The sequence below is a fragment of the Ursus arctos genome, unplaced genomic scaffold (genome assembly GCF_023065955.2).
Source record: "Ursus arctos isolate Adak ecotype North America unplaced genomic scaffold, UrsArc2.0 scaffold_2, whole genome shotgun sequence".
Taxonomy (NCBI): Eukaryota; Metazoa; Chordata; class Mammalia; order Carnivora; family Ursidae; genus Ursus; species Ursus arctos.
Window position 1 is genome coordinate 90,506,372 of NW_026622874.1, and position 25,013 is coordinate 90,531,384.

The window sequence follows — 25,013 nt, forward strand, 5'->3', positions numbered from 1 at the left end:
TTTTCCTCCAGGACTTTCAATGGAGGGGGACATGTTGCACTCACTCTACTCCCAGTAAGTCCCCTGCAAGTTCACGAGCGTGTTTGGAGCTGAACGGGATGGAAAAACACATCTGCTACCTGGCAAAGCGGAGAGAAGCTCCTGGAAAGGAGCTTTGCGGTGTTAGGGCCATGGGTCATGCTCCCCGTGCTGGATTCTCACCCCCGTGTGCCCAAGACCTTCTCACTCCTCTCTATCCCCACAGTTCGACATGCAGAGGATGACGCTGGAGGAGCTGAAACACATCCTCTACCACGCCTTCCGGGACCACCTGACGATGAAGGACATTGAGAACATCATCATCAATGAGGAGGAGAGCCTGCAGGAGACGTCGGAGAACTGCCAAACCGAGTTTGAGGGAGGTAGGTACCCTGCTTCTGCTTTCTACCTGGTCTGGGCGCAGCGCACGTCTCCACATCCTCGTAGATGGAAAATACATTTATAGTCGGGGCTGCAGTGCCTTGTACGGGAGCCAAGAATCCAGGACCGAGGCTACACGATCCTTGCTGCAAAGATGTAGCAGGTTATTTATTTTCTTTCTGTTTTTTCCCCAAACTCGGCATTTTTGAAGGACCTCTAGTGACCCTGCCTTCCCTCCCGTGATCCTCTGAGGTCTGTGATTAGATGTGCGGGTTTGTGGTGTTTGCTTTTACTTACTGGGGGCCGTGTGGAGTGGTACACAGCCTGTTTGGGCCGGCGGCAAACTTGGATCGAGTCCAGTGGCTAACTGTGTGACCTTGGCCGCCAGGTGTGCCTTCTCTGAGGGCGTCCTTGCCTGGGAACATCAGGATAATTACACCTGCTTCTCAGGACCCTGAGGAATGGCTTACCTGTGTGCTCCCCAGAAAGAGCCCCATTCATGAAAGGACTCTCGTGAACTTAACCACTTAGTTCCAGAAGAAATAAGGTTTTCGAGAGGCCATTTGTGGGGGCTCATGAAAGAAAAGAAAAAAAAAAACACCTACCTGATCCCCTAATTAGTAGAAAGTTCCAGGGAAGCTAAATAATTGAATCCCTCTTTCTCGCTTTGACAATCAGAACTGCTTGTAACAACACTGATGTGTAGAAAAAAAAAATATTTTTAAGTTACATTAAAACAGGGTATTAGGCTACCAGCAATTTGTAACTTGTTCGGGGCTGAGATTTCTTAAAGGGGTCAAACTATTAGCTTCTATTTATTCTTTTTTCTGAACACTTAAAGAAATCCGTGTACGCAGTGGGTAAGGTATCCGGTAGTCACCAGAATAGCATTTGGCCGCCTGGTCTTAGCGCTGCCACATTCGACCCCGCCGAGCACTGTGTCAGGGAGTCTACTCGGGGCGGGGTTAGTCCAGGTGGCCACAGGGGCTCATTCAGACCAGGGCTCCCACGGGTGCTGTCTGGGCTGTGAGGTGTGTGGGATGAAAGGCCAGGACGAGAGGGAACAGGAGGAGATGCTCATACTCCGGGCGATAAAGGAAATGAACTCAAGCCTGGAGAATAGGGAGTGGCGGGTGGGAACGGGCGTAAACCTGAGAGCAATGCCCCTTGGAAAGACATTCAAATTTAAATTTTTCAAACATGCTGTGAATGACAAACAACCCATTAGCGGTACAGAGGCTGCCTCGGTTGGCCTCCGTGTGACTCCGGGGTTGTCGCATCAGTAACCGTATTTTGAGCTGGAGGCACACAAGAGCGGGAAGGTCACAGCCAAGGCCATTTGCAGCAGGACAGGTGGGGGGCCAGGGAGGGTGAGTGGAGGGAGGCAGAGATGGGAGAAAACTTGGATAAGTTTTCCTTGGCCTCTCCCACTCCGTCTCATTCCTCCTTGATGACAGACTGTGTGTTCAGATCATGGAAGCACTGGGGGCTCCACCCCCCACCCCCACCCCCCCACCCCCCCGTCAGCAAACGCTCTTGAGATGGGTGGGGAGAATATTTCTGGGCATTTTGTTTTCCACAAGACCCTTTGTTTGTGGATCACTGTTGTGTTCAGAGAAATGTCACAAGTCTTAGTAATTTGGGAAAGGTCAGACTGTGCATGGGGAAGTAATCTGAACTCTAAGCAATCTCTTTTTATTATTCAAGAGCTCATACATTAATAAAGTAAATGACTGAGAGAGGGATTTTTCCAAACAGAAGTCTTACTGAGTCTCCTTTCATTGATTCCGACCTATAACGTTGGCAACAGCTACCATTTGGGGACGGGGGATAATTGATAAATTCCAGCCACCATTACTAAATGCTTTAAACTCTGTGGTCTTATTTAATAAAAGAAACATTGCTTTATAATCAGTACACTGCTTTTTTGAATGACCTCTGCAACCTTGATGACGTAATCCATTTTGCTTGTTTTCATGTCAGAGAGTCGTTTTTTGTGTGTGCGTTTTGTATTTTACTATTATGTCCCTGCTGTTTGGCCCCAAACATAAGCTCATTGCTTTGTGTTCAGGTTTAAGATTTTTCCAATCTCGGATAGGATCAGAGTCTCTGGTGGATAGATTTAATGCCCACAGCCCTCTCTTTGTTCAAGAAGGGGCTTCCCTGATTGCCTTTTTGGGTACAGTTGTCTAGGAAGAGATGCCACACAGGCACTGAGGTCCCCCCCCCCCCCCGGTTCCCTAGGACTAGAAGAGTCCATTTGAGACTCCGTGGCTGACCTTGACCTCCTCCATTTCCACCCGGGGAGCTGGTCCTTCCTGCTCTTGTTAAAACTTTGCTGCAGCAAAAAACAAACAAAGCAGCTCACCCAGAAAGCCGGTAGATCCATGGGCATTGGGGGTCCTGCCCTCCTTTATGTCAGAAGAAGGAATCCATGAGAAAGAAAAAAACCTAAAAGTGTAGGTCTTTGCCTTAAAAGCTGAAAGGGCACATCTGTCTCTGAGTAAGGAAGGAGGAGGTGGTCAATGAAACTGATGTTGTATTGGGGGCGCCTGGGTGGCTCAGTCAGTTAAGCGTCTGCCTTCGGCTCAGGTCATGATCCCAGGGTCCTGGGATCAAGCCCCACGTTGGGCTCCCTGCTCAGTGCAGAGCCTGCTTTTCCCTCTCCCTCTGCCACTACCCCGGCTCGTGCGCTCTCTTTCTCTCTCTCCCTCTATTAAATAAATAAAACTTAAAAAAAGAGAAAGAAACTGATGTTGTGTGGCAGAGGGGGAATTTAATCAAATGGCTTGGAGCACAGCAAGGTTAGGGTCAAGGCTGGGATCCTGGAGTGTGGCAGAGCTTTGGAAATGCGGATTTGTGCAATGCGTGTGACACGGCGCCAGTTAGACGTGAACAGACCTTCCACATGCCCCCAGCATCGTTTCACATCAGTGCTTATATTTTCACTTTTATAGATAGATCTTGAGACTTGGACAGAGGTGTTCCTGTTCTGTGCACTGAGTCAGGACACAAACATCCTTCCTTCCATCTGAATGGAAACATAAAGGAGAAATAAGCCAGGAGCCCAAGGGGTTGTGGCCCCCGTGATGGGAGAGGTTTCTGTTTTTCTTTTTCTCCTTTTAGTTTTCCTTTTGGCTTGATGTTGTTGTCTTTATTTGTTTGAGTTTTAGGTCAACACGGATCACAGATATATGCACGTACACACGTGCGCACGCACACACACACACACACACACACACCAGCCCCTGACGCATTCGAATCTGCCTTATCTTTATGGAAGACAGGGCTCTGTGATCATCAGGAAGCAGGAAGTTTTCCATCTTATCCCAGGGGAAGGACAAGAGGCAACAGGAAGAGACTTCAAGCTACATAGAAGGAAAGCTTTCCTGACTTCTCCGGGAAACTCTGAGTTGGGGGTTCATGTCCCGCATAGAACCCATTTTCCTGGAGCACCAAAAGAAGTCACCTACAGAAACCCTTTTAAGGCAGGGAAGAGACTAGAAGAATCGAATTCCAGGGCTCTGAAGGGGACCTTTCCTTTATTTGCACCTGGATTCTGGCTGAGAAGTTCCTCAGATTGAGTCAGGCACCTGACCGGCTGTCACCCATGTGGTGGGTGCTCTGGGCACGAGGTCGCTGAATGGCACTGAATTCCGGGGCTCTCTGGCCTAGCCCCCTAGCCCGCAGCCTATACAGCCCGGATCCAGTGAGAATACTCAGTATGACTTTCAGGCCCTCCCAATCCCCCTGTTACTTTTGAATTCCCTTCTTCAGATAAATTATGCTCAGTGTTCGGAAGTGTCAGTTGTCACTGTGTTCTAACCATTGGGAAAAATAAATAGGTCAGCATCGACCAAAATGGGTTAGATACAAAAGCACGTGACTACCCACAATGCCCACTCACTATCCTTGCGACGTAAGAGTTTTAAGACGTTTTGCTTCAGTTTCACCCCTTACAATTACCAGACATTTTGCTTTTGGACAACGTAAGCTCAGCGACACTGAGAGACAAATTCGCAGTTCATTCTTTGGTTCCAGCGGCCGACGTATGTGACATGGAGTGGTCTTGTGGTTGCATCATCTATCTGCCTGCCACCGGATCCTTATTAAGGGGTCGCAGAAGAAATTATACTATCTATTAAGTTTGATTTACTGCCTCCAATATGTTTACTGCTCAAGTCACATTGATACGGCCCAGGAGGTAAAGGGACAGGAGGCAACTGCCCGGCGTGCCGGCCACAGGCTGGTCATTTGTCAACATGTGCAACGAACCTGAGAGATTAGTTCTGCGGCCCCACTGGCACAGATGAGGGAAGTGAGGCTCAGCAGAGTGGGGTCCTTTGTCCAAAGTCAAATCGTGGGTAAGGATTTAAACCCCGGGGCTCTCTGACAAAGCCCTGCGCTGGCCTCTTCATCTGTTTCTCTGGGTTCCTAGGCCAGACGTAGCCGTTTCAGAGTGCTTACCGAATGGCACTCCATCAGTCCTCATTTTTCATTCCATCGCCAGTGAAATCATATTATATTTGGAAGTTGAGTAGAAGTGCAGAAAGACAGTGTGTGAGCCCTTTCAAGACACATCCCCCAAATGTTGTCCCTAAATGGAATACCAGCTGTCAGATTTTTCTAGACATTCTGACAACACGCATGGCAGAAGGAAGTAAAGCAAAATCATCAACGGGGGAATAAATAGTTTCTGTGAAAGGCTGGCAGAACGGCTCTGCCCTGTTCAGTGATGGGATGACGGACAAGAGAAATAAATGTCCGGGGAGGTGACACAGGCCAGGTAAACCCCAAAGCATCGCTGTGGGGATGTGTGGGTTATAATCCCAGCCCTGTGTTGGCTAGATATGGGTAAGTTATTATTTTTGTTAAGATTTATTTACTTATTTGAAAGAGAGAAAAAAATAGAGAGAGAGTAAGGGGAGGGGCAGAGGGAGAAGGAGAGCATTTTCAAGCAGACTCCCTGCTGAGGGCAGAGCCTGATGTGGCGCTTGATCCCATGACCCTGAGATCATGACCTGAGCCAAAACCAAGAGTCAGACGCCTAACTGACTGAGCCACCCAGGTGCCCCAACCCTGGGTTAGTTATTTAAAAACTCTCTGGGCCTTCTTTTCTTCATCTGTCCAATGCAAAGATTGGACAATGACGGTCCCATCCAGATTCAACAATTTCTGGACTCACTGGAAGGTCAGAAAGAACGTGCAGCCAAATCCAAGGTCCCCAGCTCAGCCATCCCTGCTGAATTTGCAGGATTCCTATCAGGATGTCAAATGCACACCCAGAGGGGGAGCCTTGCCCCATCGCCTGGCCAGGCACATTGGGTATTTCAGGCCCATCCAAATGAAAAGGGCATAAGATGTCATCTCTACCATCTGCTCCTGTTTGTCTCCGGAGCTAAATAAAACCTGTTCTCCTTGGGTAAAGGTAGGGGCTTAAGGTGTAGCTGAGGTCCATGGCAGGTAGTGAGACAGGAGACAGTCTGTAAAGAGATTTGGGGCTTCAGAAAGAAAGGGATTTTTCTTCTGTTCGGAATTCTTCCCAGCAATCCTGGAGGAAAGCTTTCTGGAGCCATCAGTGAGGAGGGATGAGAATCTGAGACACCAGACAGAGAGCTGGAGAGCTGTTTTTGATAAATACACCTGCCAGTTAGGAACTCCAGCTCTAACAGACACATGAAAAAATGTTCAAAATCATTAGCCATCAGGGAAATTAAAATCAAAACCACACTGAGATACCACCTTACGCCAGTTAGAATGGCAAAAATTGACAAGGCAAGAAACAACAATTGTTGGAGAGGATGTGGAGAAAGGGGATCCCTCCTACATTGTTGGTGGGAATGCAAGCTGGTACAGCCACTCTGGAAAACAGTGTGGAGGTCCCTTAAAAAGTTAAAAATTGAGCTACCCTATGACCCAGCCATTGCACTACTGGGTATTTACCCCAAAGATACAGACGTAGTGAAGAGAAGGGCCATATGCACCCCAATGTTCATAGCAGCATTGTCCACGATAGCTAAATCTTGGAAGGAACCGAGATGCCCTTCAACAGATGACTGGATTAAGAAGTTGTGGTCCATATGTACAATGGAATATTACTCAGCTATCAGAAAGAACGAGTTCTCAACATTTGCTGCAACATGGACGGCACTGGAGAAGATAATGCTAAGTGAAATACGTCAAGCAGAGAAAGACAATTATCATATGATTTCTCTCACCTATGGAACATAAGAACTAGGAAGATTGGTAGGGGAAGAAAGGGATAAAGAAAGGGGGGTAATCAGAAGGGGGGATGAAGCATGAGAGACTATGGACTCTGAGAAACAAACTGAGGGCTTCAGAGAGGAGGGGGGTGGGGGAATGGGATAGACCGGTGATGGGTAGTAAGGAGGGCACGTATTGCATGGTGCACTGGGTGTTATATGCAACTAATGAATCATCGAACTTTACATCAGAAACCAGGGATGTACTGTATGGTGACTAACATAATATAATAAAAAAACACAAAAAAAATGAAAAAAAAATTAGGAACTCCAGCTCTGCACTCTGGACAGGCCTGGCTTAAAATCCTGCCACACTGTGTATTCGGTCACTTGCCTGAGACGCTTAAATAAATATTCAGAGCCTAATGTTCTTCATCCGTGAAATGGGAATCACATAATGACCTCATGTGGCTGTTAGGAGGATTACGTGAGGTAAACACATGAGAACATTTTGTACGATGCTTAACACAGTAGTAAACACTCAAAACAAACAAACCAACAAACCAAAGTTAGCTGGTCCCTAGCCCCAGTTCTGTTCGTCTTATGTTTTTCCCTGGGGACATCGTGAATACCCACAGCTAGAATGCCACATCTTTGAAGGATAGGACAGGGACCAAACTTGCAGGGTTTGAACATTCTTCTTGACACATTCATTCCTAGAGTCGTCATTGCCAACACTGGACTTACCAAAAGTACTGGTCAAAACTCTTGGTTTCAAGTAGCAGAAACTCCACCCAGAGCCCCTTAAAGTAAAAAAACACTGGCTCAGATAAGACAAGAAGTCAAAGGGTTGAACTTTGGCTGACCTGGATCCAAAGAGTTCAAGCGACTTTCTCCCCTCCTCACTCCCCAGTCTCGTACTGTCTCCTTCCCTAGCTCTCTGTCCTTCCTTCCTCTCCATCAGCTTCGTTCTTGGGCAGATTCTCTCTCTCCCCAAAGTGACAGGATTGTCTCTCTGAAGACTCATCTCCATTCCAAGAAGGGGCTTCCATCAATCATGCCTGGCCCATGGCTCTCGCCCTGGACCAAGCCAAGAGCTTGGCTCACTCTACTTGGCCAGTCTGGTTTGCTGCAGTGGGAAAGGTAAAGCACTGGACTGAGAGTTCCACTAGGTGGAGAGGTACAGGTTCCCAAACCAAAAGATGAATTTTGTTCCAAGAAGAGGAAAGGTCTGTTGGAAAAGCCAAAACAACACCTGGTCCCCAGTGGAACCCTCAAAGCAGGATACAGCTGTGTGATGACTAGAAACCCAAGATGATTTTGTGGTAGAAAAGGAGCTCGCTCCCACCCCCGGAAGGAGAGGTGGCCCCTGTTCCCCTTAAGGGGCATCGGAAAACATACCAGCCTCACTGCTGTTTGCTCAGAGACCACCTCGTCCCTCTTGTCTTCAGGTCAAGACAACCCCAGGTCAACCTGGGGTACCTGAGCATTCCTCATCACTGATGTATAGAAAATTCTCTTTCAGAGGCTCTTAATTAGTCCCACTTTAGGCTATGGAAATATTCAGTTTCATAAAATCATAAAATGTTGGACCTGGAAGGATCACAGAGCAATAATAGCTCCCAGACCTGGTCGTTCTGGCTCATTGTGAGAATCACCTAAGATGGGTTTGATATTGTTTTGTTTTTAAACATTCCTGAGCTCCAAGCTCCCTGCCAGGAATATCACTTACATAGGTCTGTGTGGGGGCAATTAATCAGAATTGTTATGATTCTGGTTTGCCTCACTGGGGAGCCGGTGCCTCCGGATATGCAGCCCCATTTCTAAGAGGCTGAAGCCAGAGGGATCATGAACCCCATATATCCAGGGTCACCCAGCTGGTCAGTGGCAAAATCCGTAGAGATGCCCGTCTCCCGGAGAAAATCCAACAGTCACTGCCTGTGATTTGCCGAGTGGAGCAGGGTGAATCTCTGTGAAAATAAGAAAGCAGAAGAAGAGTCTGTTGCTAGAGCTTGCAAACCCAGGGCCTGTTGTAGTAGCCAGACGTCTGCAGGTACTAAGGACTTGCTACCAAGCTTTCAAGAAAGCTAGAGACCCCACTTCTATGCCTTCCTGTGTCAATCCACCCCCCCCAACTCACATTTCATCCCCATGTACTTTCGGGGCTCCTACTCTGTCAACCACGAGGCTGGAAAGGGAGCTCAAGGCCTGATGGAAAGACAGACAGAAAAAGGGCTGCCAGCAGCGTGATGCATTCTTACCATTTTCATGTTCAGTTTCAAGTTCCTCAAAAAGAGTTAGCACATGACCCAGAAATTTGACTCCTAGATCTGTACCCCAGAGAGCCCCAAAACATGTCTACACAAACACGTGTATATGAGTGTTAGAGCAGCATTGCCCATAATAGCCCAAAAATGGACGCAACCCCAACGACCATCCGCTGCGGAACGGATAAACAATAAACAAAAAGAAAGGAAGTAGGAATGCTCGCTCGGGCATGCATGGGCCTGGCTAAGCGGAAGAAGTAAGACACAAAAGGCTACCTGTTGTATAACGTACTGGCAATGCCCAGGCTAGGTACAAGCACAGAGCCAGGAGTGGCTTAGTGATTGCCAGGGGCCGGGAGGCGGGAATGAAGTGTGACTTCTAATGCACGTGGGGTCTCCTTTTAGGGTGATGAAAACATTCGGGAATGAGGTAGTGGTGATGCTTTCACAGCCTCGCAAATGTACTAAATGCCACTGAACTGGTCGCCCTTGAAGGGTGAGTGTTCTGGTATGGGAATGCCATCTCAATGAGAAATAAATAAATATTGAGAGTTAGACCATGACAAACATGGAAAAGGCTCAGGCTCTTTGAGAGCAAGATGTTCAGGAGAAGCCTCCTAGGAAAGTAGGGTTTGGGGTAGGCCCAGGAGAAATGGGGGCGGGGGGGCAGCGGGCACCCCTAGCAGAGAGAACGGGCGCCGAGTCTTGGGTGGGGATGACCTGAAACAGAGGTTGCTGGACAGGGAGGCACAGTGGTCGAGGAGCAGAGGTGGGACAGGGATGGGAGGTGGTCTGTGGTCCTCTCTGCTGAGCTTAGGAGCTGGATGACACACACTCCCCCAGCTAGAAGGCCTTTGCAGAAAGGTTGCGGGCATCCGTCGTGCGTCCTAAGTGCCGCCGTAGGAAGGGGAGTCTCGCTGCAGCCCCAAATGAATTCATGAGGGAAGGGACCACAGCAAAGGTCTGGGAGCACTGCCTGGATATGCATTCCCAAGCTGGAGGCTGCAGGGAACAGGAGAAAAATGAGCAGACCTTTCTTCCAGCCCGGAGGGGATAGGAGGAAGTCTTGCATTTCTTTAGCAATTCACCGTTGGACTTGGCTTTCACTTTTTGTTATTAGCTCATTCATCTTTGAGAGAATTCTTGACATCGGCAGGACTATTAGCACTAGCTGCTTCTATGGAGAGAGAAACTGAGGCTCAGAGAAGCTCAGTCACTGGCCCGGGACTGCTTCTAAGTGGTGGTGAAGGGAAGTCCTAACCTGGATTTACAGTTCATCCTAGGCTGGCCTGTAGTCTTGTTGCAGAAGCAAAGCCTAGACACAGAGAATAAAGAAAACCCCCAAACTATTGCACAATGCAAATGTATGATGGCCAAAGACAGGGCTTAAATTATTATCAACAGGCACATTAATTCATGCCTGGTTGTACTCCGTCAACCACATCAGGTGTTTGAAGTGCCTTCTCTTTAGAACTTTCTATTGCTGAGTTTTCTATTGCTAAACAAAAGACAGAGTTTGTGCAGAGGTTTTGAACCTGGGGATTGGAATGGCTCCACCATTTGCCAAATGAACTTGGACCCCACTTCTCGGAGCTTCAGACTGCTCACCTGTCAAGTGACGGTCACACACCTGGCTCACCAGGACGGCCACTACGTAATTTTGCAATGACATATATAAAGCACATGACGCATGCCTAGCCCACTCAGGCCGTGTTCGATAAGCAAAGGGGAGTTTTTGTTTTTTGTTTTTTTGTTTTGTTTTAATATTTCATTTATTTATTTGTCGAAGAGAGAGCACACAAGCAGGGGACAGGCAGGCAGAGGGAGAAGCAGGCTCCCCGCCGAGCAGGGACCCGTTGTGGGACTCGATCCTAGGACCTGAGCCGCAGGCAGATGCTTAATTGACTGAGCCACCCAGGTGCCCCCAAGGGGAGTTTTTAAAAGGTTCACAAATGAGAACTGGCATTGACTGAGCACAAACGATAGTGCAGTATCTTCGTATATCCATCATCTTTACAACAAGGTAGGTTTTATGGGTCCCATTTTATAGGTGAGGGACTTGATTGAGGCTGGAGGAAATTCGCTTGCCCAAGGTCACACAGCCAAGATGGGGGATAACCATGATTCAGACTTGGGTCTGGCTCCGACGTCATTACTTTTGTACTCACACCATCGATGGCAGCGTGAGAACTGGCGATCGAAGGACTCTCATCCAGGCACAGAGGCTGAATTACCTGCTCAAACGGTGATGTGTTTCAGAGCTAGGGAAGGTGCTGGAAGCGCCCCTCTGTTGACAGGACTTTGGTCTGGATTCCGATTTGCATGGCCCCAAGTACAAACTACTAGGTTCTCCGGGCCTTTTTCTCCTTCCTTATCTCTCCCCTCCTACGGCTTTGAAGGATTTTCAGATCAAAGGTGCAGCCGCTCTCCTGGGGGATAATCCTGTTGCCTGTAACCTTGTTTTCCGAGTGTCCTTCACAAAGAAGGGCTTCAGCCAAAATTTGCTCCCTCGGAGTAATCACACAATTTTTCTTGGCCTTCGCCAGCCCTCAGGACAGAAAGGTGGATGACTCCCTTCAGAAGCATTTTTATGCTGAAGAGTTGCCCAGAATAAATCAGCCAGTCCTCAGAAAGGGTTAGATTCCCTACTTCCGCATCCTCATTTTATTTTCTGCTTTGGTCCTTTTCCTTCTTAAACACCATGTCCCTTTTTCCTTCCCGAGGGCTGGTGCCTTTTTACATTTAGCCCACTCCTGCACCAACACAATTTTCTTCCTCCAGGTAAGAATTTGTAAGATTCTAAGACCCAGACATGATCAGCAAGTTGAGAACTGAGCCAAAAATACTGCCAACACCCAAGGGAAGCAAAAGCCCAGTGGATCCAGGATTAAAGATAACAAGACAGCGCCCAAGAGATAGTGGCAGAGATAATCAACACATATTGGTGAGGGAACTCAAGGCTGCACCGGGAAGCCCTGGGTCCCTGTGAAATGTGGCTTGCTGGAGAAACCTTCCTGGTTGACGTAATTTTTAGAGACCCCTTGACAAGCCCCTGAGACCCCTTCCCTCAGGGAAAGCTCTCTTTGTCCTTGGAAACTTCACGGGCTTCCTACTTCTTTCCTTTTATTGCCAGGGATTTCAGAGGAGTCACTGAATGTCAAAGGGAAGACATACTTGAAATTGAACCATTTTTAGGTTCTCTAAAGGCATGTGGACCCTTTTGCCAGTCTTCTTTCCTTTAGAGAGAGACTGTGAGTAATATAAAGGGAAATTGTGTTTCTTTCTCCCCCTTTGACCCTCCTCCATGCCATAATCTGACCTAAAGAAAAACCACTTTCCCTCCACTGCAAGTTTGCAAAGGTAGAAAGACCCCTTTTCAAAATGGAAGGCGTTCTGAAAATGTTCTTCTGTTCTGGCATTGGGTTTCTTAACATCTGAATCAAAAGAACCATCTCTCCCAATACTCCCCACCCTATGTCCCTAACACATACACACACACATACACACACACACACACACCTGTCAGGTCCCCCAGCAACTCAAACGCCATCAGATTCTTTGCGCCACCTAGTCCCAGCGAATCGAAAATTCTGGGGCTGGGGCCCAGCAATTCCCTAATCACCTGAGAACTTATTAATTCATGAATTCCTGGCCTCCACCCCAGAGATTTTGATTCAGTGAGTCTGCTATGGGAACCCAAGAATTTACATGTACATCAAACCCCCAGATGGCACTGATGCTTCTGGTCCAGTGAGTAGCTCTGGTGAACACAGCTTCCCACCTGCCTCCAGGGCACAGATTTCTTCCATATGCTAAGTGGTAAATTGTGTGCAAAGATCACGGATGGACAGACAGATGGCAAAGGGAGGAGGTGTAGACTAACAGAAGAAAAAGAGGGAAAAGAAGTTCTGGCAGGGGAAGCAATGCCTGGAAAAGAGACCTGTTCTTCCTCAGCACACTTTATCAAAGCTTTTCTTTCTGGTGATTTCCATTTCCCTGTTTCTGGTCCCTATTACTTTCTCACTGATTCAGACCCACTAATGGTTTCTCAAGGGCCTTATAAAAATGGTGGCACAAGACCTAGCCCAACAAAAAGGATTAAGAGAACACAACCCCGGGACCCAAGGTCAGACCCCCTGGTGCAACAGGACATGGGGGCAGGGGCACCCTGCCTCCGGAACATCTGAGAGGGTTTTGTGCCTCCCTCCCTCCTTCACACTGGTCCTGTCCGCAGAGCATGCAGTCTCCACTTCCTCAGATTTCACCAGAATCACTGAGTTAAACATAGATCACTGGCCCCATCCCTGGAGTTTCGGATTCAGTAGATTGGGCATGAGGTCTGGCCTGAGCCCCTGCATTTTAACAAGCTCCCAGTGATGTGGATGCTGCTTGCCTAGGGACCCCACTCTAGAACTACGGGTGTGCATATCTGAAATCATACCAGAAGTCATTTAGAGTCATTTCGACCAGCAGCCACCAAGAACAACTCTGGGAAGGCAAGTTGCTTGCAGCCCGGTGCGAATAGGTAGAGAAGCATCTGAACCTCGCTCTGCCTGTAGCAGGGGACTCAGAAATGGGAGCCCGGTGTTCTGCAGAAACGGACACAGTGATGCCTGGATGATGCCTTTTGTGACTCCCTCCAATGTTACATATTTTCTCACTCAGAAAGTCGCTGTGACTCTACTGTATCCGGAAGTTTATACCTCCCTCTGAACATCACATCTCTTACGGTTTTTGTTATAGAAGTTTTACTGTTTCCTACCATTCGCCAGAAGGGGTGGTATTCAGTCTCGGAGCACGGTCCCCGAATTGTGGATTTGCCCAGTCTTCAGCCTATGCATGCCCTGGGCTTGCGGAGGAGGGGGCCAGCCTGTCTCACTGTGTCATCTCTCTCTTCTCTCTTCCCCCTTCCCTCCCCGTCTTCTTGCCCTCCCGCCCCCCCCCCCCCCAGTGCATTCCCAGAAGCAGAACAGACAGACCTGCGTCCGCAAGAGCCTCATCTGCGCCTTCGCCATGGCCTTCATCATAAGCGTCATGCTGATCGCGGCCAACCAGATCCTGCGGAGCGGCATGGAGTAGCGGCCCCCCCCCCAACCGCGCTGCGTTCCCAGCTCACTGCGCATGTGCATGCCCTGCGGGCAGACTCTGTTCCTCCACAAAAGCGGAAACGGACATGGCAGACATGGCGGACTTGGCGGACATGGCACAGTTCAGCGAAGAACCCAAGGCTGCGGTGCAACAGGTGTTGCAGATCCACTTCATCTCCTTGGCAGGGACACAAAAGGGCTGTCTTCAATGCTTTAATGGTCTTGTTTCCTAATGCAATAAAATAGCCAGGAGTTCCCAATGACTGCGTCCATCACCCCCTAGGAACTCTGAAGAGAGACTTCATTCTCATCTCGGAATTTTCCAATGGCCATCCAGGTTGGTGGTGTGAGAGAGCAAGAGAGAGACGTCCACGTGTGGTCATCTCCATGCCCCATTCTTCCAACCCCCCGGGATCAATGGAAGACTCCTGGTGGAGGGCACCCTCAGTCCCTAGAGGCTGACTTCCGGGGTGCCCCAGAAGAGGGGGCTTTCCATCCCACCCTGGCTTCCTGCCTCCACCCCCAAGTGGAGCCCTCCCCCCCAAGGCGTGAGGGGAAAGCCATCGAATGGGGTGCAACGCCTGGCGGTCTGCAGGTTGCACCCCTCGCTTCCGTTCTTACTGCCTTTTCCACAGGACTCTTGTTGGCAGAGTTGGGGAGCTCTCAGTTTCCGTCGGCACTTGGCTTTCTGTTCCTCGAGCCCATCGCGCACCAGCATTTTGGAATCTGCAGAGAGCCTTTCTCCCAGCTTTGCCACCTGTGCTACCGTTCGTGAAAAAAAGCAGCATACTCGTGGGCATCTCTATAACCTAGACGCATAGACAGACGTATACATTGGGCTTCTTCGTGTGTGACATCATTCTTTCCTACTCGCTTACTCCTGATAGAAGCTTGTCCTCCGACATGCATCCCTGCCCCCTGTGGGTGGGCCAGGTAGTTTCAGGGGGGAGGGGGGATGGGTGCAGGGAGGGACTGAGACCAGCGGGGAGGTGGGGTTGCAGCCCACCCCCCAGCCGTCCGGAGTCATGGAGTCTGAACCCACCTCCATGCCAGAAGACCCCTGTAAGTTCAGGTCCTTGAACATCTTTCCTTCTTCTCATCTTAAAATTTGCTTTGCTAGTCTTCCCCAGATGAAAAGAGAAATACAGTCCACGCTGGAAAGATGGAAAGATCAAATGACCATTTTACATAGCATCTTCCAGCGCTTAGATTCTACAACGGACTCATTTTCATGAGGAAACAAAAAAAGATGTGAATCCGCTTAGCCAGCAGGACAGGTGATTTACTCCTGCCTGCAGAATACTTCCACTGGGGAAGGGACCTGGATCCCGTGGTCCCTGTTCAACACCATTTCAACTCTGTAATCTCCCAACTTCTCCCAGATGCCCTATCAGCCACCACTATTGATTCAAGCTTACATAGTCCCGATTAGCCGATAATCGTTCGATGTGATGTTTTCCTTTGTCCTTTTCCAAGCTCGGGTCTTTATTTCTGTAGTAGAATTGTCTTGCTTCTCATGCTCTCCATTGCATCCCGAAGCTATATGCTTTTGCCTCTCCCGCTTCCCCTTTCTTCCAGTATTGAGGTGCCAGAATCTTTCCTCTCTAGGGTTTGCGGTGTGGTAGGTGTCCCCGGTTCCCTTCCCACAGGACCCCCTCCCCCTCAGTTTTCTCCCTCACTGCCTTCTCTGACTTGTCCTTTTAGAGTCTTTTTTCCTGTTCACCTCTGCAAGCACTTCAGGCAACAGCCAGGGGGCAGCTGTAGAAACTTCCCCATTGTGGGAGACTGCAAATATTCATGATGAGCACAAGTAAAACTAGGGTTTGAGCCATAGTACGGAGGATGGAGCAGGTGTCAGCTCCCAAGAGCCCAGGGGTTGAGGGTCCTGCTGGGAAAAAGCCTGGAGTCCCGCACATCCAGGCCAAGGAAGGCAGCAACCTGCCTGTCCCTCTCACCTACCCTGCCCTGCCACGGTACGCACTGCACACCTGCCTCTTCTCTCTCTCCCCCTGCCCGACTCGCCAGGGTCCTCAGGATCGGCTTCCAGAATGAGGACAGGTCCGAACACAGAGCACTAACACATAAGACAACTTAATCATTAGTTTTTGCCCCAAACAGCTTACCTCCCCAGACCCCAACTGGACTTGGACGGGAAGGACCCCATGAACCACTAGACCATGTCCTCCTTGGGAGCCAAAGTAGATTGAATAGAGACCCCAAGGGATGACTTCTAAAGGATCCTGCCCTGTGAGAGGGGATCGCACTGCTTCTTCAAAGGCTGTCTCTTTGCAAGTTCTTCTGCCTCTTCCTGAAGGATGTGAGGCTTAGAAGAGATTTTAGCCACGAGGTAGGGACAGGGATTAAAAGCTCTGGAGAGGCAGCAGCAACCTGGTCAAGGCCTCAGCATCCTCTCCCTGAAGAGAACTCTTTTCCCCTCCCAGGGACCAGTAAGCAGGACCATCCTACCCAGAAGGGATTCGAGGAGCATGCATCCCTCATAAAGAGAGAGGACAACATGGAAGCTATAGAACCATCTTGGGTGGGCTAGAGTTGACGTCCCACTATGGTGGCCTCACACTTGGGACCCAGGGGCTGAAAGATGGGGAGACAGCTCAGACCTACTTGCATTCCTGAGATTTGGGGAGCTAAGAGCTTGTCCCTGTGACGTCACCCCTGGCTGCTTTGCCTGGACAGTCTGTCAAAGGTGTTGGGATTCTTCGTAAGGCTTAAGAGGTTGACTTCCGGCAGCCCCACCCCAGGTCCCATCCATACCAGAGCTACTTCAGGGCCCCCACCACAGCACTTATGATGCTCACGGATAAAGCGTGGCTCATTCTTGCTGTAAGAACGGGTGCCCCCCAGACCACACAAGCGACGATCGGGGAGGCATTTTGCTAGGGGGACAAGGCACGTGGACCTTGATGCCCTTGGCTCCACAGCAAGCTGGTTTCTATCACTCCAGAGGCAGACAAGCCCCCAAACAGGACCCAGCATGGGAACTATTAGAAGTGGCTTCCAGAATGTGCGTGGGTCCCACGTGACCAATCTGTAAAAGTAAAGGGGGGGGATGATGTCGCCATGGCAACCCTTGCATTCCACCCCGAGTTTGCCAAGGCACACAAAAATAGGGAACATTTTCTTAAAGAACACTTGGACTCTGCCTCCTTGCAACCTGACTCCCTGCGTCCACAGCCCACTGGTGGAGTAAATTACGCTAAAAAAATCTGGCGGTTTCTCTGCCTTTTCTTGTGTTTTGCAACCACCCTTCCATTTGCTCAGGAGAACAGGAGTTACCTGAGAGCCAGGTGGTATTCTCCCTCCCCTCCCCCCCTCCTTTTCTCCCCCTTCCCAGGGCCTGGAGCAAGGACCCCTTCATCTGGGCAAAAAGGCAGAAATGTCATTTGGAAGGCAAAAAATATTTTAAGCTTCAATCTTTAAAAGCATCTGTTTGCCTGTTGAGATGCTCTCCCACAAGCCAGAAATGTGAACTGAAGTGAACTGAGGTTTACATGTGGTCTTAGGCAAGCCCAGAGGCTTCAGAACTTTCTAGGTGTCTTATTTGCAGAGAACAAGATGTGCACCATGGGATGTGTTCTTTCTCGATACCCGTGCCTGTCTCCAATTTCACATGACAAATGGTCTATCTTGTGGTTAGCCAAAAGAATCTAGTGAAAGATGGCGAGCTCATTTTGACAGGAATGCCCCTCCCATCCTCCCCTCTACAGTATCATAAAGTGATGTATCTAAGAACGGGGAGGGAGAAATTTCTCTCTTATTCCAAATGCCTTCTCTAGGCTTAAGTCCAGACTCAGGTTATAAATCAAAGAGGGTTTTGTTTTTAACTCGCAGCTGGCAGCCTCTCTGGGACCATGACAGAAGAGTAAGGGTGTTGACCGCCAAGCACAGGTCCTTGGGTTGGCTGGCCTGGCCACGTGTGGCTGCCTGTCATGCAACCCCATTCTGTGATGCCGTTGTCCTCCATCCCCGCGGAAGCTGCTGAGCCCTGCTTCTCCCAGCTGGAGGTCCCAAACCATACTGGGTCAATCTACTGCACTATGTCTCCGAAAGCCCATAACGATAGTATTACTCACCCCGCTCCATGGAGAAGTAGGGAGATCTGGAACCCCACTGCAAGGAGGGACCCCTTTTCCTATAGTGCTGTGACGATACAGACAGTCAAGCCTAGACTTCCAGACTTTGGCACATACCGGTTGTATTCCCAGGAGGACTGTCTGGAGAACAGGTGTCTGCGTTGACCTGAGATCAGGACTTTCCCGTTGGCCTCTTCAGTGATCCTCCCAGGGCTAAGGGTCCATAACCTAAAGGCCTTGCCGTAGCCATCTTTCCTCACCACCTCATTACTCAACTGTGCCCAAGGGCGGGAATAATCCATCGGAAAAAGAAAAAGTAACAGGATTCAACAGCTAGGGTTTTCAACTTGAATTACTTAAAGTGATGGTGAAGTAGAGGAGGATTCGGGCTGCCCTTGTGGACCCTGTCTCCGCGACGATTTAAATGTCAGAGCTGTTCCGGTTCACTTCATACTTCCTTTGACTGAGTCACTCAGGGGACTGTCCTCCGTCTTGTGGCCTTCCCATAGACACTCGGTTTGGGGAGGAGTAAGGTGAAATGCACGAACTATCCAAACATTTCTCTTAGTATCCTGTGCTCATGATTAATGCGCATGGCTATGGTTTCTGCTTTATATTGGCTTGGGACCCTCTTTATATGGTCTCAAGCGACACGATAGCAAAGCTCAGAAAGTCTTCATGGCAAAATTAATTTGATTCCGTTGGCTTGAAATATTAGCCACAAAGCATCAGGTGTCGCCAGTCTCACGAAAGGCAGTCCTCTGAAACTGGAGAAGACTTGCCCAGCCTCTGCCCCTACTTTGGGCAGCTCACTGCTGGAGCACCCGTGCTGGGGCACAGCCCTCAAATCCACCTCTTTTCCTTGGGCTTGATGGGTTGGCTTTCAGAGCAGTGCTTCTCGCAATGTTAGAAGTTATCGCCCAAGAGAAAGGGATGCAGAGGCTGGAATTTTCCAGGGAAGTAGAAGAGCAGGCTAATTAGGAAGGAATATTCCAGGGAATGAAAAATTCAAGTGTGCTGTTGCTCCGTCCCTGGACCTGTGAGAGAAAAAGGAAAATCGTAAAGGGCTGCAGAGGCTGGCCTCTGGGCGTTTTCCCTGTGTGTCTGGCCTGCTTTGGTAACATGCGAGGGACTGAGTGCCATGGGGCTGCTGCCGTCAACCTGATCTTAGTGACACGCAGGGCGAGCGTCAAGAGGAGGCTGGTCGGTAGCTCCCCTTTCCTTTGGGGGATGCGGACATCTGCCAAGCTCCAAATGCCTCTCCCAGGGTTTTCTGTCTGGGCTCAGACCTGTTGAACAAGGCCAGGAGAGCAGAGTTGAGAGCCAGAAGGTTGGGAGCGCGATCACGTCCCGGACCCCACATGCTTCTGCTATCCACCAGCCTGATGATTTTGAGTGACGTTCCCTTCCTGGCCTCGGGTGTCTCATCTCTAAAGCAAGAGGAAAGGTCCACCAGAAGAGCCCTCCCGTGGTGACTCTGTTTGTCTGAAACGGTCAAAACGATGCCTAGACTCGAGAGGGGCCCTACTCCCCCATGAATCGCAGTTGGGACCGACAGTTTCTTTTTGAACGCACCTCCCAAGAGGCAGTTGTAATAATCTCTTTCAGTGTCCATTGTCTGTAGATGAAACAATGCAAATTGGTTGCTGTCGAATGTGTGGTGTTTTGCAAGTGAGAGGTTTTGTTTACTCCCTGAGGTTTTGCTGACTCAAGGGAACATCAAAGATGGGCTTTGCGTCCTTGTCTTAGCCAGTGTGAAAAGTAAGGGGACTGATCACGTTATCGCTGATCTTGTGTATCAGAGTCCATGAATAAGTAGGGTGAAACAAAGCCAGGTCCCGGGAAAAGATGTGTGTGTTTCTCCATCTGAGAAAACCTAACTGGAAGCACAGCTTCCAAACCTACCTTCCCTCCCTCCCTCCCTTCTTTCCTTCCTTCCTTCCTTCCTAGCCGTTCCAGTATATGTGATAGTAGTTTATAATTATTCATAACACTGCAGAAGAAAGAGAGTCACTGTCTCATGATTGTCAGGAATAACATTAGCAGTCCGGGGAGACCAGCCACTGCGATCGTCTTTTGAAGGCTGAGGGATGCTGAACACAGATGGCTGGTTTAGATGAACCCCAACCCTGATGAGGGGTGGAGGGCAGGATGAGTGACTGCTGAACCCATAAAAGTCCCCAGTCCTTCTGCCCCATGACCACATAACATCCTAAGTCTCTGTCCCTTTTCCTCTTCCTAAAGTGGACTGAGGCTTTTATACAAGCTTGTTTTTATACGAGCCCTACTGTTCTTCCCTGGAAAGACCCAGATTGGTCAGGAAAGGGTCCCCTCAGCTCCTGGTAGAAATTTATGCCAGCCAGTGTCTCCCAGCTCCCTCCAACGAAAATCAACAAATATTCTTCCTTTCTGACCTGGAAATCTGGTATCAGGGGTCCTTGAATGGCTTCTTAGTGGGGTTTGATTTTTTTTTTTTTTCCCCAGTTCTGAATCCAGGAAGAAGCTCTTTCTCCAAGGACTAACCAAAGACAGTGCCCTTGGATGGAAATCAGACCCAGAAAGTCTGGTCAGGCAGTGGGCTGGCAAACTGTCATCTGTTGAGGACTGGGGGGGGGGGGGGGGTCAGGGAGCCTAGGAGTCATTAGACTTGAGACGTGACTTGTTTCTCAAAGCACAGTATAGTTAGTGGCTGGATGCAGCCCTGAGCACAGCTGAGGACTGTTAGGACCAGTATGCCCGGAGCCTGGCAGCTCTCATATCCAGAACGGGCCACTAAGGCTGAAATCCTGGGTCACAGTCTTCCCATTTACCTCACTCATGTTCCTTTTTTTTTTTCATTCAGTATTAGATGATGATTTCTGCTATTAAGTGATGAGAGAGTCAGCAGACTAGTCAAAAGAAAAATCTTTATATAAAATGTAAATATTAATATAAATTAACTTGGCATGCAACTTACTAACTCAATGAAGTATATATTATTAATATGTTCTCTTAGTGTATAAAGGAAAACTGACTGCCATATTTACCAGATGTTTTCTGTAACCAAACTTGTCTGTAAATATATAATCTGTATAAAAAAAGAGTCTAATTTACCATTATTTATGCAATAGAAAAAAATAAAAGTTTTTTTTTTTCTTTTGAGGAGAGATTCAGTTCATTATCGGTGGTGTGATTTGCAATCCTGTCACAGAATTCATTCCTGTGACCCTGAAGGGCAACCAGGTCCTTTCGGATGCCAGTCCGGTGTCACTGGCTTCCAAGAAGCGACCAGCCAGGAAGCAGCTGGGGATCGGGTCTCGTGGTGGGGCTTTGAAAGAGGATGATGGACATAAGGGGAAATAAGCTCGCTATGGACCATATGGTGAGAAATAGGAAACCTCTTCAGGCCGGGGGCAGACATTGTAATTACGAAAACTTTGCAGACACCGAAGTTAATGGTGTCATCCTTTTGGGATTCCATTTGCCAAATTCTTCCCTATGTTAGCGTTCAGACATGGCAGAGCTCTCCCTTAAGCTTTGGAATTTGCAATGTTATATGAGCTTTGTAGGCATAAAAAGAGACACCTGTTCCCTTCCATCAAGGAAGAAACAAAGGCCACCAAAAAGCTAAATGGCTTGGTTAAGGACACTAAGTGAGATCCTGCTTGATTTTGGACCAGAACCTTGGCCTTCTGACCCCAAACACCACGAAGGCATCTTGCATTTTCTTTACTTTTCAAAAATGTCATCATACATTTTCCCAAATGTCTTGTACTTAAGCCAAAAAGCTGAGTTTCCATTGGGGTAGACTTTCCCAGGAGACCCTCTTGTTAAGTGTCGCATTTTATACACCTTCCCAGGGGAAACTTACAAGGTAAAATCACTAAGCATTTGTTATTGTTTAAAAATTCTAAAAATAGAGTGTTGTAGGCATAAAACACATGTTTTTCTCTCTGCTAAAGGGGGCCTCTGGCAAATTCCAGTGATAATGACTTGGATTTTATCCTCTCTGATCTGATTTTTGATTTTTTTTTATTATAAAGGAGCATTTAGTCATGAATATTTATTCTCCTGGGGTAATTACCGCAGCAGGGAGTGTCCTGCACGATAAAAGTCCCACCAGGCGGCTGACAAAACTCTATGTCTCTGACCCCTGACCACAGAGATAATGAAACCTGAACATTGGCCCACACCTGGTAATATCCAAGGTAAAACAAAGCTCTCCCTCGAGTTATGAGCATACCTTTGAATCCCACTGGGATTTTTCCATAATTTTTGTGATAAGTGAATTTCAAAGGCTTTTCTTTGTTCGTCTGTGGTCTGACCATGTGCCCAGTTAAAAAGCTGTTCCCATTGCTTCTCTGCTCTTTCTGGAACGTCCACCTGCAAGTAGCTTAGCCTTGGGCTGCCTGCGCTGACGTGTGGACCTCAGGCCATGTTTCCAGGCGTATCTTACACACCTCGGTTTTATTTCAACCCAGCGCACCCACTTCAATCACTGAGCAGTGGGCGGAGGGAGGAAGCCGCTGTGTTCCAGCCTGCCCTGCTAAGCTCCCCCACGTCCTGGAGCATCGCACTTGGGGCCATGCTCCAGCCCTCAAGCGTCAGCCACTGTGTGGCCAGAAGGCTCTCCTGGCTTGAGAGATGTTCAGCAGTCCGCCCTGCAGCTGCACTCAGAGCCAGCCAGGACCCTGCTCTCACTTACCGATTTCCTAGGATGAAGAGGAAAGACGCAGGTGCCTCCATCCAGAAGAACTTCAGGGCTGTGCTAAGAGGCTGGCTCAGACCCTTTGGGGTTCATTGCCTGAAGTGGCAGGCCAGGGATCAGGGGTCATTCCCTCGAGTGGCCCCTAATAATTGATCTCAGGAAGTATTTCCTGGGAGTGGTCTCCAGGCTATGGGCTGCCCCTGTAGCCCACAGCCCCTCTGCACAGCAGCAGAGACATGTGTGGGGCTGCAGAGACCCCTGAAGGCTCTTGATGGGCTTCCCTCCTGCCTTTCCAATGCCAAAGCCATGGCTGCCAGGCTGTCCCTGGGAAGCAACGGGGTGGGAGGGGTGTATCCCGAGTAGATGACATTCCCCCTCCCCCGTGTTCCCTGAGATTAGTCTGGATGGCAGCAGGGTAAAACTGAGCAGAAAGAGGGAATGGATTGTCTGCTGTGTGAATTATATCTCAATGAAGCTGTTATTAAACATGAGCACAAAAGAAGTCTTGAACAAGAAAAAGAAGCAAGAGGTGGAGGCATGGGGATGGCTCTGAGCCTCTTAGATGGATGTGAGCCTCAGGCTATGATCTGGGGCACCCGGCTTCTCCCAGTTGCCTTGGGCAGAAAGCCCTGCATCTCAGAAGCAATGGCAGACCAGGCATGAGCGCACCCCCCTGAACAGGCTCGGCTCTTCCCAGCCTTTTGGAAGGAAGAGGAACAGAGCCGGTCTTCACGTGGTTGAGCCTCCGTGGTCCAGGAACCATGTCGACCGGGTTCTTCTTGATGGCTGTCTCTCCCACGCCAGCCCTCTGTTCCTTCCACCAGGCTTCTCTTCCAAGGATGAGGTGTCGAGTGGAGAAAAGGGATCTTGAGTGGGGGGAGCACTAAAGGGGTGTGCGGTGCCATCTTGGAAGGGAGGAATGGGGTGGTTGCGTGCAGGGCAGGGGCAGGCTATGCAGACTCCAGGTCATTTGTAACCATGGATGAACGAATGACCTCAGCCCTGTGACTAAAACAAGCTTCTTGGCCACACAGCAACTTCTTTTGCTCATCATTTTATTTCTAGCACCTAATATTGTGCCCAGCATATAGTTAAGTCTGTGATAAATGTCTGCTAAATAAATAAACAAAGCGGATTGCCTCAAATTGCCCAGATTTCCACATTCTCTGGTGGTGACAATTCCTGTGCTTCTCCTCCTCGCCATCACCTTCCTTCATTTCCCATCCTTGTGCCCTGGTTCCCACGCTTTTGTCAAAATCAGGGAAGCCTGTGTTTCCATGTTCGTTGGTTTCTTCGTTCTTCCAGCCTGTCTAGGAATTCTTCATCCTCTTTGATACGCCAGGTTCAGCCCCTTCAGCTTCTTGAAGCTGGCATCTGGTGCCAAAGATCTGGGCTCTCCTCTGGCTCTCCCGTCACTCCGCCTAAAAGCCACAGCATCCGTCCCCTTGGCTTGGTCTCAGCTGGGATCAGGGTCTTCACAGGTGTAACGCATAGCCTTCCTGGGTGGGGCTGGAAGCGATTCTGCCACCTGCTCCCTCCTCTCACCCCTGCAGGTCTCCCTTAACACCTGCCGACTGCCAATCCCACCAGGTAGCACCAGCCTTCGTTATGTGGCCAGTGCTTTCGAGACCCATTTGGGTAACTGGCAAGTGCTGACCAGGTCCTAATAGGATGCAGATAGAAACATAAACAAGACCGTGGGAGCCTATCATCTAGTAGAAAGAACAGATAAGTAAGCCTCTGATTACAGCCCAGGGTCAAAAACGATTACAGCAATACAAAGGAGGGACATCACTCAAGTTAAAACATGTTTTTATTTTAAGTTATGAAATATTTCAAAGACATAAAACAGACAACAGTGTACCTATCATCCACATTTAATAGACGTCAGTGTTTTGATTGAGATTTCTCTCTCTTGCTCTCACACTCTCCCTCCCTCCCCCTCCCCTACCTCTTCTCTCTAAGAAATCAAACCTCAAGATGCTGTGGATACCGTAGTTCATTTATATTATTCTCCATTCCCCTACCTCTTCTGATATGACCACTTTCTTGAAATTGCTTGTTCCCATTTATATTTATGTTTTTAAAGATTGTATTTATTTATTTGAGAGAGAGAGCACAAGCAGGGGCAGGGCAGAGGGAGAAGCAGACTCCCCACTGAGCAGGGAGCCTGATGCGGGGCTTTCTCAGGACCCCAGTACCCTGACCTGAGCCAAAGGCAGATGCTTAACGACCGAGCCACCCAGGCGCCCCTATTTGTATTTTTTGTAGGGAAATTC

At 49.0% G+C, this 25,013-nt stretch overlaps 1 protein-coding gene across 1 annotated transcript in view; it reads left to right on the forward strand.

Annotated features, from left to right (window-relative positions):
* The window catches only part of CALN1 (calneuron 1), a 404,458-nt gene extending 389,590 nt beyond the window's left edge, over positions 1–14,868 (forward strand). Inside the window, exons 5-6 of the mRNA XM_048224589.2 lie at positions 245–401; positions 13,821–14,868. Of these exons, the coding sequence (XP_048080546.1) occupies positions 245–401; positions 13,821–13,948 (285 nt within the window). The 3' untranslated portion in view covers positions 13,949–14,868. The remainder of the gene's footprint in view (positions 1–244; positions 402–13,820) is intronic.
* The last annotated feature ends 10,145 nt before the right edge of the window (positions 14,869–25,013 follow it).